Source organism: Oncorhynchus keta, chromosome 19, assembly GCF_023373465.1.
Source record: "Oncorhynchus keta strain PuntledgeMale-10-30-2019 chromosome 19, Oket_V2, whole genome shotgun sequence".
NCBI classification, from domain to species: Eukaryota; Metazoa; Chordata; class Actinopteri; order Salmoniformes; family Salmonidae; genus Oncorhynchus; species Oncorhynchus keta.
Window position 1 is genome coordinate 45,907,369 of NC_068439.1, and position 15,311 is coordinate 45,922,679.

Here is a 15,311-nt window from a genome sequence, read left to right on the forward strand (position 1 = left end):
GTGTTCTGTGACCTGTCACTAAGGACAAACTAAACCCCATGGCTTGGAGGGACACTTCAAAAGGACTGAGAGGTCCAGGGCCTGGCCTTTACTGACCACAGCTGCTCACTGGGCACATTTACTTCCAGCACTGACTTACAATTAAAGAAGGGGGAAAAGTAACAGTGTGAACTTCTGGAAAGGTTCACTATGAAATGAGGGCCGGGGTTGGATGGAAATCAGTTCTCTGTTCAGAGTTCATCTTTAGGACTACAGTAAAGCTTACTATGACATGCATTATGCTGATGATGATGCAAACCTCATGGCCCAAGTCAGCTCACTATTTGCTCTTCAGTGCGGAAGCCAATATACAACACATGTATTATTCTCCACAGTAGAAGGCAGCGCCATTCCATCCTTGTGAATGAAAATACATCCACCTAGCCCAAACAGGGACCCCACACATGGCCACCTCTCCAAACCCGGAAAGAGTGCCTCAGCCTGGGTATGAGCATGCCCTGTGGGCCCCTGACAACCAGGACACTGATCCTATCCTGATCACACCGTACATGATTACTATGACCCAGAAGGAGGGAGGGAGGCAGGTTCGGGCTCCCGAGTGGCACAGGGGTCTAAGGCACTGCATCTCAGTGCTAGAGGCATCACTACAGACACACTGGTTCAAGTCCAGGCTGTATCACAACCGGCCGTGACCGGGAGTCCCATAGGGTGGTGCATAACTGGCCCAGTGTCGTCCGGGTTTGGCCGGTGTGGGCCGTCATTGTAAATAATAATTTGTTCTTAACTGACTTGCCTAGTTAAATAAAAAATATTTTTTAAATAAAACTTTTATTATGCATGGGCGGGCATACCATATGGTCTGCTGCCGGATAAAAGAGCAAGGGGAGGGTAGGGGTGGGAAGCTCAGGGGATTTTACACAGGAGAGATTTAACACAACTAAAACCAGTCATTGTGGAGTAACGTAATCAGTAATCACCTTGCAAACAGTATTCAGCCAAGCCCTGTCCAATGTGGGTGACCTCTGATGACGCCTGCCCCGGTCTAAGTAACATTGGCTGGCTTGAGTGTGACAGGTGCCGTGGCACTTTGAGTCGCACACTAATCCACACCATAAAGGCCACACTGATTGGCTAATCTCAGTCATACAGGCTTACTGTCTTCACTACACTTTAACGGAAAACTGTCATTCATACAGTCATTTGGGGTATCATCAACAGTAAAATACTCTGAAATGTTTTACTGCAGCGTGCTGCAAATTATGGTGCATTGTGGGAAAACGTTGTGAGCTGGGAAATAATTGCTGCATTTCAAATGGTGCTGTAATTCCACCCCACAGAATATGGAATGCCATAAACCTTTTGACCACAAAAGTGCATGGTAATGTCTCTGTCTCATTAACACATTCTGAAGTTTGCCTGTATGTGTTTCACCCGTGAGTGAGAATGCTGTACCAATTTAAGGCTTATGCGGTTATAGTGCACCATCGATTTGTATAAGGGACAGACTGAAGAGGCAGAAAGTCTTAAAACCTTAAACGGTTCAGCATTTTGCCATGTCCTTTCGTTCTGCTTTGCCCTTGTAGTCACTGTTTGGAAGCCTTTGGAAGTGCAAGTGATATAAAACACAAAATATTCATTAATATAGTGTAATGTGTGAACACTTCGCCACGCAGCCGACCTGCTTGACCAATCCCTTGTAATTACAGGGACACACTGAAATACAAACCCCTCCCCTCAACGGATTTCATTCATTTGATTACAGTAGCATTAACCTTTTTTTTTTTTTTTACAGTATAATACAGTCAATTTTACTGTATTGTACTGTAAGGCATTATAAGGTACATGCATTGATACCGTATTTATATTACAGTAGGTGTACTGTAATATGAAATACAGAATTTTTGTTGCCATTTAGCTGCCTGTAAGTTACTGCGGGATGCGGTATGTCTGGGGTTATGTCATAATATCCAGGTTAGTTAGAGAAGGGACGTGACTGCCAATGATCTAATACACGCATTCTCACACACACAAATACTCCTAGGTGACACACACACACGCACATACACACACACACACAAAGATGGCTGCTCCTTTGTGGGGCTTTGATCCTGAGGGTCACGGGGGTGAGAGGTGAAAGGTCGGTCAAAAGGTCAGAGTTCAGAGAGGTACTTACGTTGCAGTTAGAGGACTGGTTTAGATTGGGACTGGATCCGTCAGTCCACTCTGCAGTGTCAGTACTGCTGGACTGTCTGCTGTGGCTCTCATACTCCTTCAGCTATAGGAGAAGAAGAGTTTAGCGAGAAGGGAGGGCAGGGGACGATGGCCCACTCTCACTATAGAAACAGCTACCCCTCCATACACACACAAACGAACACCAATACACATACGTAGGACGCCACACACACACGCTCACGCTCACACACGCATGCACACAAAGGTCACAAGTCCGTCGACACAAACATACACGGTCACAAGACAAAACAACTGTCCACAGAGCAGGGATGGGCATTTGAAATTATTTCACTATCCGAATAATATCCTAAAAACATTTTTGGAACTCTGGGTAGGCGAAATACATGTGTTTTAAAGAAAACTCATATATATTTTTTTCAACTTCAATGGGGACTTGCTCTAACGATTCAGGAGAGGCAGCGCACTGCTTGTTGTTTCAGAACAGATGGGCAGGGTGTGAGAGGAGCAAGGGGAGGGGCGTGAGAGGACCAGGGGGACAGGCGTGAGAGGAGCAGGGGGATTTTTTTATTTTTTATTAATAGGCCTGTATTTTTTTCTTTCTAAAACGAATACTCTTGCAATTAATCGAATACTAACGTCCATTCGGGAAAATTCAAAATATTCAAAATAACCGTGTCCATCCCTAACCACGGAGGCTATTCATCGATTCCAGAACCGGATTGGTTTGTGTCAACCACAGTGGAGGAGGGTGGAGGTCAGACCAGCACCCAATGATACACCAGCGATACAGGAAGAGGGGGAGGAAAATCAACGTCTGCCTTAAAGAGAGACCTAGTTCTACAGGGCTACAGAGCTAACATGCCCAGCTACCCCCATCAGAGTGAACAGGACCACACATAAACACTGCGAGTGACCCCCAGGCGCCCTTCTTGGACAGGGGATTGGGGGTGGCGTGGGCGTGTTTTGTCAAAGATAAAGTGCCATGCAGGGTTATAATGAAAGCTCGGTGAATAGTTAATAAGAGTAAGTCATTTTAGTGAGAGCTGGATATGGAGCTTGCGGGATGAGGCGGGCGAGTTGATAGGCTTGGAGCCGGTCGAGACCACGTTGCAGTGGGGGAGCTGGGGCTGGGGTCAGGCTGTGGTTGGGGTGGAGGTCCCCTCCAGGCCCTGCTTGTCTGCCCCAGGAGGAGCCTGGAGAGGAGAGTGGGGAAAGGGTGTAGGGGGTACAGAGAAGAGGGTGGGTGAGGGGGTTCCTACCCGAGCTAAAGCCTCTTCAACAGTGATCATCTTCTCCTTCACCATCATCATCAGCTGGATGCGCTCTTCGTCACTCATGGTGATCTCACTGGCCACGTAGCCTATGTCCTCTCCTAGACGGTCAGAGAATAAGGGGTCACTAAAACAGCTGGGGCATGACATAAAGTAGTATGGAGACACATTCAAAACGGGACAAAATGTGTCATTATTAGATAATAAGTATGCTATTAAAATAGCACTGTGTAATTTCTAGGAAAATAACACGCTGTACCAAAAAGCGTAATCCTGCCGTACCTTTCGAAGTCTGCCGCATGACTCCCTTCTGCGACGTCTTGCGAAAGTTCTGCCAGAAGGACTTGTTCTTCTTCTTATTGTCCCATTTGCCTACGAGGAACAGGGAAAGAGAGAGAGAGCTTCAGTCAGACAACGCTAGAACACACACTCAAAAGGCACACACACTTCCTTAAGACGGACCCAGTGTTGCCGGGTAATGGAAAATAAGCTCAATGTTTTTGAATGATTCTCCGATAAAGACAAACACAATGGGACATACCATTTTCCCATCATTATAAACCGTGTAAAGGAGTGTGTGTGTCTACATGTGTGTGCATGACTTCTCTATCCCCTGAGTCACCTGTCTGGGGATAGGCTCAGAAAGTGGGCAGCTGGCGGCTCCGCCAGGTGACATTTGTATGTAAGGGCTGAGGAGAGCTGTTTCTCCCTAAAGTCGCAGCCCTGTCTGTCTAGCTGGATTAAAAAAACTACAGCCACAACAAGCTGAAGGTCAGCATGACAATATCTCATGAGTGTTTAACCCCACTGTTATTCTCTCCCTGGTTCTTTGATTCCCACCCCTTTTTCTCTCGCTCTCACTACTCTGTTCTCTCTCTCTCTCTCTCTCTCTCTCTCTCTCTCTCTCTCTCTCTCTCTCTCTCTCTCTCTCTCTCTCTCTCTCTCACTACTCTGTTCTCTCTCTCACTACTCTGTTCTCTCTCTCTCTCACTACTCTGTTCTCTCTCTCTCTCACTACTCTGTTCTCTCTCTCTCTCTCACTACTCTGTTCTCTCTCTCTCACTACTGTTCTCTCGCTCTCACTACTATGTTCTCTCCCTCACTACTATGTTCTCGCTCTCTCGCTCTCACTACTCTGTTCTCTCTCTCACTACTCTGTTCTCTCTCTCACTACTATGTTCTCTCCCTCACTACTATGTTCTCGCTCTCTCGCTCTCACTACTCTGTTCTCTCTCTCACTCTCTCTCACGCTATTCTGTTCTCTCTCACTACTCTGTTCTCTCTCTCACACACTACTCTGTTCTCTCTCTCACTACTATGTTCTCTCTCTCACTGCTCTGTTCTCTCTCTCACACTACTCTGTTCTCTCTCAATCTCTCTCTCTCAAACTACTCTGTTCTCTCTCTCACTACTCTGTTCTCTCTCTCTCTCTTTCTCCCTCTCTCTCACTACTCTGTTCTCTCTCTCACTACTCTGTTCTCTCTCTCTCTCTCTCTCTCTCTCTCTCTCTCACTACTCTGTTCTCTCTCTCTCTCACTACTCTGTTCTCTCTCTCTCACTACTGTTCTCTCTCTCTCACTACTCTGTTCTCTCTCTCTCTCACTACTATGTTGTCTCTCTCTCTCACTAATCTGTTCTCTCTCTCTCTCACTACTCTGTTCTCTCTCTCACTACTCTGTTCTCTCGCTCTCACTACTCTGTTCTCTCTCTCTCTCACTACTATGTTGTCTCTCTCACTACTATGTTCTCTCTCTCACTACTCTGTTCTCTCTCTCTCACTACTCTGTTCTCTCTCTCACTACTCTGTTCTCTCTCTCACTACTCTGTTCTCTCTCTCACTACTATGTTCTCTCTCTCACTACTATGTTCTCGCTCTCTCGCTCTCACTACTCTGTTCTCTCTCTCACTCTCTCTCACGCTATTCTGTTCTCTCTCACTACTCTGTTCTCTCTCTCACACACTACTCTGTTCTCTCTCTCTCACTACTATGTTCTCTCTCTCACTACTCTGTTCTCTCTCTCACACTACTCTGTTCTCTCTCAATCTCTCTCTCTCAAACTACTCTGTTCTCTCTCACGCTCTCTCTCATTACTCTGTTCTCTCTCACTCTCTCACTACTCTGTTCTCTCTCTCTCTCTCTCTCTACTCTGTTCTCTCTCACACACTACTCTGTTCTCTCTCTCTATCTCTCTCTCTCTCTCTCTCACTACTCTGTTCTCTCACTCACTACTCTATTATTCAACCATGCTGGTCATTTATGAACATTTGAACATCTTGGCCACGTTCTGTTATAATCTCCACCCGGCACAGCCAGAAGAGGACTGGCCACCCCACATATGCTCTCTCTAATTCTCTCTTTCTTTCTTTCTCTCTCTCGGAGGACCTGAGCCCTAGGATCGTGCCCCAAGACTACCTGACATGATGGCTCCTTGCTGTCCCCAGTCCACCTGACTGTGCTGCTGCTCCAGTTTCAACTGTTCTGCCTTATTATTATTCGACCATGCTGGTCATTTATGAACATTTGAACATCTTGGTCATGTTCTGTTATAATCTCTCCCCGGCACAGCCAGAAGAGGACTGGCCACCCCACATAGCCCGGTTCCTCTCTAGGTTTCTTCCTAGGTTTTGGCCTTTCTAGGGAGTTTTTCCTAGCCACCGTGCTTTTACACCTGCATTGTTTGCTGTTTGGGGTTTTAGGCTGGGTTTCTGTACAGCACTTTGAGATATCAGCTGATGTACGAAGGGCTATATGAATAAATTTGATTTGATTTTGATTTGATTCTCTCTCTCTCACTACTCTGTTCTCTCTCTCTCACTACTCTGTTCTCTCTCACTCACTACTCTGTTCTCTCTCTCTCACTACTCTGTTTTCTCTCTCTCACTACTCTGTTCTCTTTCTCTCTCACACTAATTGGTTCCCTCCCCTCTCTGTCTCTCACAAGGCAGTTTCAATTCGCACACATAATGGCAAATAACTGCTGTAGCTTGCAGGGTTAGAGCCAATCATTAATGATTGAAATATCACAACAGAACATAACAGGGTATGGTCAATGTATGAATACAATTTTAGTTGATTTATTAACTCACTGAAATATAATAGACTCCAAACCTGCTAAGAAGCTGGAAATAGTAAGAGAAAACAGGAGTATTTTTTTGTAAAAGTTGAACTGCTACTAACCTCCGTCTTCAGAGCTGGACTTCTGCAGAGACATCCTGGAAAGAACAGAGCAGACAGAGAGAAGAGAAGAGAGAGAGAGTTAACGTCCGGCAGATAGACCCTCCTCTCCTCTTAGCATCACACACCATCACTTCTCTAGCACTGGGGACTTCCAGTCAATCCCGGCCTTCCCCCGTCCCTCTAAGAAAGAACATATGCCGCTGTGTTGACGTGATGCTGCTGAGGTTTTTACTCTGGCTGCTGCTCAGTGTCTTCACCACTAGAGGACAGTGGTGGCGCTCTATAGACACACACACACAGGCTGGCACCTGAGGAGCACAGGGCCGAGATATCCACAGAGGAGGCGTTGAATAGGTGGGAATGAGTGGGGAGCGAGGCGATGAGGAGGAGGAAGAGGAGGAGGAAGAACAGGAGGAGGAAGAAATGGATGACAGGAAGATGAGAAAAGAGTGAAAGAAGAAGGGAAGAGAGAAGGATAAGAGCAGACAGAGAGAGAAAACCACTGGGCAGACTAAGCCTGTTTGTGTTTCTACTTCCCTCCTCTGGATAGTCACGAGGGAGGGAGGGAGGGAGGGAGGGAGGGAGGGAGGGAGGGAGGGAGGGAGGGAGGGAGGGAGGGAGGGAGGGAGGGAGGGGGAGGGAGGGAGGGAGGGAGGGAGGGAGGGAGAGAAGAAGACAGCGTGGAAAGTTACTGGAGTGAGGAGGAGTAAGAACAAGAGAGTCTCAATTTTTGACAACTCGATAGTCACTGCACACGAGACATTACAATAAGACATAAGAAGAACAAGATAAAGTAACTAAGCACACTGTATACAGGGTCAGTTCCAGTACCACATTTACAATGTCAAAGAGTCGCAAACGCAGTCTGTGAGAGTAGGCTATCTGTCAGTTCTCCCTGCTCTGTCTGAGTTGGTTAGAGACATGAATCATACAAGGGGGAGTCAAAGACAAGAGCTTGTCCAGTAGTAGAGGTTGTCTTCATCGGGCCCTCACATACCCCTCCTGGCGCTTCTCACTGTAACCAGTGTCTGTAATCTGGTTCAGGTTATTAACTCAACAACCAGGGTGTTTACAAACACTACAGGAACAAGATCATCCACATGTATCTATTCACATTTTCACTAACGCTGTAGAAGTTTGTTCTGAAGCTGTACCCATTGGATGCAGTGATCATAATATAGTGGCGATATCCACTAAAGCCAAAGTTCCAACAGCTGGGACTAAAATAGTGGAGGATGTTAAAAATATTTGTTGGTCTGATGCATCCAGACGCTGCACTTGATGAATTCATGTTATCTTCCACCAATTATCGATAAACAGGCACCTGTTAAACACATCAAGCGCGTGCACGCACGCACAAACACATACACACACACACACAAACACACTCGCTGATGCGTGCAGAGAGGTAGAGACAGGTGGCTGTCAGTTCAGTGAGCGAGGCACGTGTGGGTTTGGGGCAGAAACAAACCAAGTCTCCCCCTCTTCTGTGTATGTGTGTAGTAGAAGTGACAGCCTTCTGGACTCTACGGGAAGGTTTAGGGATGTTTAAATGTTGGCTGCCATGGCAACATAATGAGAAGCTAATTGAATGGAGGCCTGTATGCTTGCCTGTATGCTTGCGCTTCCCCCTCCTCTATCTCTATCCCCCGTCTTTCTATTCTCTCTCTCGCTCAGCGCTAGGCCCCAGTGTGCTAGCGAGGGCCCTAGCTAATGCTAATGGGACTTACTCACTAGGTCTTTCTGCTGGTGTCTTGCCCTCCGCTCCCACGCTCTATCAATTATTACACACGCAAGCACACGCATACACAATGTAACTGTTTGCACTTCCACTTCTGCTTTGTCTTACAATTGTATAAGATAGTACAGAGAGGCAGACCTGCTTTAAAACCCTTTAGTTTGGTTCCAAACGTTCCACACACTGAGTCTGTGGCAGTAGCTCCCATGTTGTGTGCTTAAAATGACCACACAGTATGCAGTTAGTGCCTTTCACTTTCCCTGTGGGGTGAAGAGTTTTAGTCGTGGACTAATGAAGATCCGGGAGTGTTGCATAAAAAACAGTCTCTAACTCTCTCTCTCTCTCTCTCTCTCTCTCTCTCTCTCTCTCTCTCTCTCTCTGCACATCAAGATCTCATGGTCTGACTTTCACTATTCTATATTTGTCCATCATTTTTTTGGCCTTTAACTCAGACCTGTTAAAGTAAGGGTTAAGGTTTAGGATAGGGTTTCAAATAAAAACCGAGTGCCTAACCCTGGGATTGATCACGCGATCCTCGGAAGCTCGTGGCTTACGCACATCCGCAATCCCCGTCTACTTGATCGGAGTGATATCGCCTTGAATCTGGTGTAACCTTCCTGCACTGTGCTGGGTGTGTATCCCATGCAATGTTCTCTCCACCAAAAATGTGGCACTGAGCACATTTCAGGTCGGCTGAGCGAAAAATTCTGTGCAACTTCCAGCATGCATTTACTGTGAACACTTAGGCTGTGTTCACTTTAAGTTCCACTTTTAACAGTGACCATGAAGGCTACTGTGGCTATTTGATCATAATGTAGGCATACCAGAGTGGCCTACCATCAAAAACAATGGAGAACATGCATCCCATAACATTTTTAACATGGAAAAGCTTTTATATCATTCAGCCTACAGTAGTACATTTACATTACATTTAAGTCATTTAGCAGACGCTCTTATCCAGAGCGACTTACAAATTGGTAGACAATGTGTGTTGTTTCATTTAGGCCTGCATTCCATGAGACTTTTGAAATAAACATGCAAGGCTTGACATTAACCTGTTCATCCACTTGTTAGTCAGACAGGGAAGTGACTGAAAATATTGTGTTGTTTGATGCAAGAAACCACTTTACAAAATAAAATGCATTGTTATTCCCATACCATTATTACAGAGAATCAGACAAATGAGCCTACCCTCTGCCTATTGGCTGATTAGCTTATTCAACTCTCTCAAAATACAATACTGACCCATTAGGACAAAATAAAATCTCTTTAACTGACCTGCTTTTCAAAAATGTCGAGAAATGTATAAGTTCTGTGATCTTGTAGGAATCAATCACTCCCCCGTTGCTGAATACAACGTATTGATATGAACAAATGTTCACACGTGGCTACATGCAGCTCTCACTTTGATCTCACAACAAGTGCATTGGCTCACGTCTGCTCATGCTGTAAACACAGTCCAGTTCAAAGTGAATGGCAAAGATCCATATTTCGCAATGGTCTATTTGCATATAGGCCTATTGCAGTTCTGATTGGTTATGCCTCACCGGTCTGTGTAGAATCCTACTCCGATGCGTTCTGCATATTTCGTTTTGGATACTAATTCTTGCATAATTCTTTTTGTTTCGGTATGTTACATTGAAAGTGCCTAATATTGCGTTGATTCGATCACAAATACCACAGTAAAGGGAAACATTAATAGGGTTAACTGAAGGGGAAACTCTTGAGTGAAGTTCAATCTCGTGCTTCTCTGCGCAGGCTGATATTTCTTCTGCACAGCAGTCCCGGGGAGATGCGTGCCAGTGCCCATGTGCAGCTTAGAGGGAACATTGGTCCTATGCCTCACCACTGCAGTGAGGAAATAGCCTGGGGAAATTAGACTGAGATTACTAGGACTGAAAGCTGGTATTTTAGTTGATGTTTTCATAGTTCTATGTGGAGATTAAATGAGGACAAATTGTACAGTGCTATGCCAGTAATAAGCTTCTCTATGTCCACAAACACACAAACAACCCTCTGAGAGGAGTACGGCAGCCAGGGAGAAATATGCATGCACGCAAGCACAAACACAGCATGGTGTACACTTTAACAACAGGAGTCCCTACAATGAGCCAACAGTGCGGTAAATCACTGGCCCGAGAATGTCAACGAGAGACTGGATGGTGCGACCCAGCAGCTCTCTAAGAGAAAAGACGACCTAATAATTATAGAACTCCCTGTGTCATGTGACATGATTTGGCTTGCGTATTATATTTTGAACTCATCCTGTGGAAAAAAGACATAGCTAGACCACAGAGCCCCCGGCATCCGGCTGTGTGTGTGTGTGTGTGTGTGTGTGTGTGTGTGTGTGTGTGTGTGTGTGTGTGTGTGTGTGTGTGTGTGTGTGTGTGTGTGTGTGTGTGTGTGTGTGTGTGTGTGTGTGTGTGTGTGTGTGTGTGTGTGTGTGTGAAGGGTTTCCAGTGATCAGGGAGGGACAATGAGAACAGCTAACCCTAAAGAAGTGGAGACATAACCCACAAGAAGGCCGGTAGGGTGACCCCTCTAGAGGTAAAGGTCAGAGGTCACAGGGATATCCTCTATGAGAGCGCTGCAGGACAGTCATATGACAGGACACACAGCATGCACGCACACTAGCTGTCAAAGTGTTGTGTTCTCTGACAAACTGTATGTTCAAGTTCCATGCGGGGCACAACATTGCGCCTCGTGTGATAGATTATGCTGATAACACATGCTCAAACATTGCCCAGTTGCCCAAACAAGACATTCACATTGTATGGGATAGTCTTGCATGCAAATCGCTGATCTTAAAGAAATAATCTCTTGATCTTAAAGAGAAGGGAGGACACCTTTAAACCCTCCAACAAAGGTATATTGACAGCACTCACATAAAAAGCTAACTACACTGAACCAAAATGTACATTTCAAATGTCAAAGATTTTACAGTGTTACAGTTCATATAAGGAAATCAGTCAAATGAAATAAATGCATTATGTATGTCACATGACTGGGAATACAGATACAGTATGCATCTGTGGTCACAGATATCTTTTTTTTTTAAGTAGGGGTGTGGATCAGAAAACCTGTCCGTATCTGGTGTGACCACCATTTGCCTCATGCAGCACGATTACATCTCCTTCGCATAGAGTTGATCAGGCTGTTGATTGTAGCCTATTGAATGTTGTTCCACTCGTCTTCAATGGCTGTGCAAAGTTGCTGGATATTGTGGCGGGAACTGGAACATGCTGTCGTACATGTCAATCCAGAGCATCCCAAACATGCTCAATGGGTGACATGTCTGGTGAGTATGCAGGCCATGGGAAACTGGAAAATGTTCAGCTTCCAGGAATTGTGAACAGATCCTTGCGTCATGAGGTGATGGCGGGGGATGAACGGCACGACAATGGGCCTCAGGATCTCGTCACGGTGTCTCTGTGCGTTCAAATTACTATTGATAAAACGCAATTGTGTTCATTGTGTGTAGCTTATTCCTGCCCATTCCATAAACCCATTGCCTCCATGGGGCACTGTTCAACGTTGACATTAGCAAACCACTTGCCCACACGACGCCGTACACACTGTATGCCATCTGCCCGGCACAGCTGAAACTGGGATTCATCCATGAAGAGCACACTTCTCCAGCATGCCAGTGGCCTTCGAAGGTGAGCATTTTCCCACTGAAGTCGGTTACGATGCCGAACTTCAGTCAGGTCAAGTGCCTGGCGAGGACAACGAGCACATGGATGAGCTTCCCTGAGACGGTTTCTGACAGTTTGTGCAGACATTGTTCAGTTGACACCCACAGTTTCATCAGCTGTCTAGGTGACTGGTCTCAGACGATCCCGCAGGTGAAGGAGACGGATGGGGAGATCCTGGGCTGGCGTTGGTACATGTTTTCTGCGGTTGTGAGGCCGGTTGGATGTACTGCCAAATTTTATGGTCGAGAAATTAACATTCAATTCTCTGGCAACAGCTCTAGTGCACATTCCCACTGTCAGGAATGTCCACCATTAAAACTTGAGACATCTGTGGCATTATGTTGTGTGACAAAACTGCACATTTTAGAGTGGTCTTTTATTGTCCCCAACACAAGGTGCACCTGTGTAATGATCATGCTGTTTAATCAGCTTCTAAAATATGCCACACCTGTCAGGTAGATGGATTATCTTGGCAAAGGAGAAATGCTCACTAACAGTGATGCTTTTTATGCGTATGGAACATTCACAGGATCTTCTATTTCAGCTCATGAAACATGATACCAACACTTTCCATGTTGAGTTAATATTTTTGTTCAGTGTACTTCCACTCTGGCCCTTTGAAACCATATCAAAGTAATTGACCGCTCTGCTGGCCAACCAAGCATTATCCCTGGATGTCCATCAAAAACTTGTAACCTTTGCTGCCCTTTCCTAACAATAAGCCTGTCTCTCTCCACAGCCAACATTGTGTGGCGATCAATCAATCCAAAGGGGAAGTTCTCTATTTGGTCCCTCAAAACGTTGGCGATCGTTTGTGTCCTGAGCACCCTATGTCATCACCTCACTCTGAGACTCATGCCGTGGATTGTGGGAGTTGTGCCGACTTCCTGCCAATGTAGGGTTGAAACAGGCAGGATGGCAGGCAGGGTGATATGCCCAGAGGAAGTATGGGTAATCTCCTGTGGGCCATTGTCCCGAGGGAGACGGTGATGATGGGACCAGAGCAGGACAGGAATGCTTTAAAGCGAGGGAGAAAGCAGCCTGGTCTCATAGACTAAACGTAACATAGTAAACAAAAATCTGGGATACTCAATTTACTATATGTTACGTTTGATATGGTTACATAAGACAGATAGTAACTTAAGGTAAAAACAAAAGGAGGGTGGTTGGTCGGGGTGGATAACGTGAACGTCTAGCAGCCAAAGGTTTGCCTTCGAATCTCATCATGGACTAATTTAGCATTGGAGCTACATACCATACCAAAAGTAACATATCATACTAATTTGAGTCTCCCGTTTACTATGTTACGTCTAGTCCAGGTTGGGGAAAGCAATGGAGGGAGCGAGGAGAAAGTCCTGTCTATCTGTCTAGCTGTCAGCAATAGCACAAGTCAATGGGTAGGATAGAGGGGAGACAGGGTGATACTTTTTCTTCGGAGAGGAAATGGCAAGCAAGGGGTCACTGATACTTGAAATGTGTAGGGGTGGGGGGGAGAACATGCCAGGGAGGAAACCAAGATTCCCTTTCAATGATGAAGCTTTAGGGGGTATGGCGAGGGAAAGGGGTTAGGTAGAAAGCTCTAGGGTAAAATGAGCTCCAAAGAGGGGCTTTAGGGTAGAGATAATATGGTGGGGGTGAGAACCTAAGAGGAGAGAGGGAAAATATACACCAAGGGGCCTCCCTCCCTCCCTCTGGAGAGAATGTCATTCATCTGGTTCCTATCAGTCCCAGTCCCAGCTTAAATTCCTACAGTACAACACACAGGGAGATGGGAGCAGACATACTACGTCTGGTATGTGGTTCCCCGGTTGCGCGTGGGCGTCACGTGAACAGACCAACTCCATCGAATTTTACCATAGGACTGTATGGGGAGTGGGGACTCTCAACTGAACTTCCCTCACAGTCCCTATAGCCATTCCTCTGTCCAGCCTTCACGACTAAATCACTCTCCCCCCCAACGCAAACAATGCTGTTACGTCACTGGTCCCTGGGACAGAGAGACGTCTTTTAAGGACTGTCACAGGAAATAAAACTGTCATAGTGATGAACAACACAGGACTTGGTTGAGTGTTTGATAACTGGCTCATGACGACCTGGGAGGTGGCAGGTCCCAGTGAGTAACACACGCACACATACTCCAGAAATTCAGGGGGAGGGGGACAGGAACCTATGAACAGTACCCCACCCATACCCCCATCCCGTCCTACTCGCTAGCCTGTTGTAATCGACCCATCTCCCCTTATCTCTCCCCCTGTCTCCCTACCCTCCAGCTGACACAATGGGAGGAAGGAAGCATGGAGGGCCATAGAATTGGGCCTGAGGACTGAGGAAAAGCGAGGCAGAGCTGGGCTGGCCATCCTTCAGCCAAAGGAGGCCGTGACAGAGAGGAGGGAGTTAGACTTAACCATGGAGAAAGTGTGTTTTTTTTGTTATGTTTCAGTCACAAGAGACACAGGGCAGTGACTGGGCCATAGGCTGACTGTAAGGTCTCCTCCGCTGTCCCTAACTCCTTTGCATAACTCCTGTCTAAGAGCCCAGTCAGTCCCCATGGCCAAGGTCTCTGGCCCTCAGCGGGTGTACAGTCAGATGTTGTCACGAGCTGCTATCTGGAGACGCTTATCCCCTCACACCATAGCTCTGGACATGCTGCAAGGATAAACACGATTCATGACCCACATACAGTGGGGCAAAAAAGTATTTAGTCAGCCACCAATGGTGCAAGTTCTCCCACTTAAAAAGATGAGAGAGGCCTGTAATTTTCATCATAGGTACACTTCAACTATGACTGACAAAAGGAGCAATTATGGGAGCAATTATTAGGAAATGGAAGATATACAAGACCACTGATAATCTCCCTCGATCTGGGGCTCCACGCAAGATCTCACCCCGTGGGGTCAAAATGATCACAAGAACGGTGAGCAAAAATCCCAGAACCACACAGGGGGACCTAGTGAATGACCTGAAGAGAGCTGGGACCAAAGTAACAAAGCCTACCATCAGTAACACACTACGCCGCCAGGGACTCAAATCCTGCAGTGCCAGACATGTCCCCTGCTTAAGCCAGTACATGAACAGGCCCGTCTGAAGTTTGCTAGAGAGCATTTGGATGATCCAGAAGAAGATTGGGAGAATGTCATATAGTCAGATGAAACCAAAATATAACTTTTTGGTAAAAACTCAACTCTTCGTGTTTGGAGGACAAAGAATGCTGAGTTGCATCCAAAGAACACCATACC

The 15,311-nt window shown here is 46.2% G+C and overlaps 1 protein-coding gene across 5 annotated transcripts in view; it reads right to left on the reverse strand.

The window, feature by feature from the left end:
- LOC118398374 (SAM and SH3 domain-containing protein 1) overlaps positions 1–15,311 on the reverse strand; it is a 328,711-nt gene that overhangs the window by 38,540 nt on the left and 274,860 nt on the right. For all 5 annotated transcript variants that reach the window (XM_052470650.1, XM_035793644.2, XM_052470653.1 and 2 more), the window contains exons 5-8: positions 6,643–6,677; positions 3,747–3,836; positions 3,453–3,565; positions 2,174–2,275 (exon numbers count right to left, since the gene is read on the reverse strand). In XM_052470650.1, coding sequence (XP_052326610.1) covers positions 2,174–2,275; positions 3,453–3,565; positions 3,747–3,836; positions 6,643–6,677 — 340 coding nt within the window. The remainder of the gene's footprint in view (positions 1–2,173; positions 2,276–3,452; positions 3,566–3,746; positions 3,837–6,642; positions 6,678–15,311) is intronic.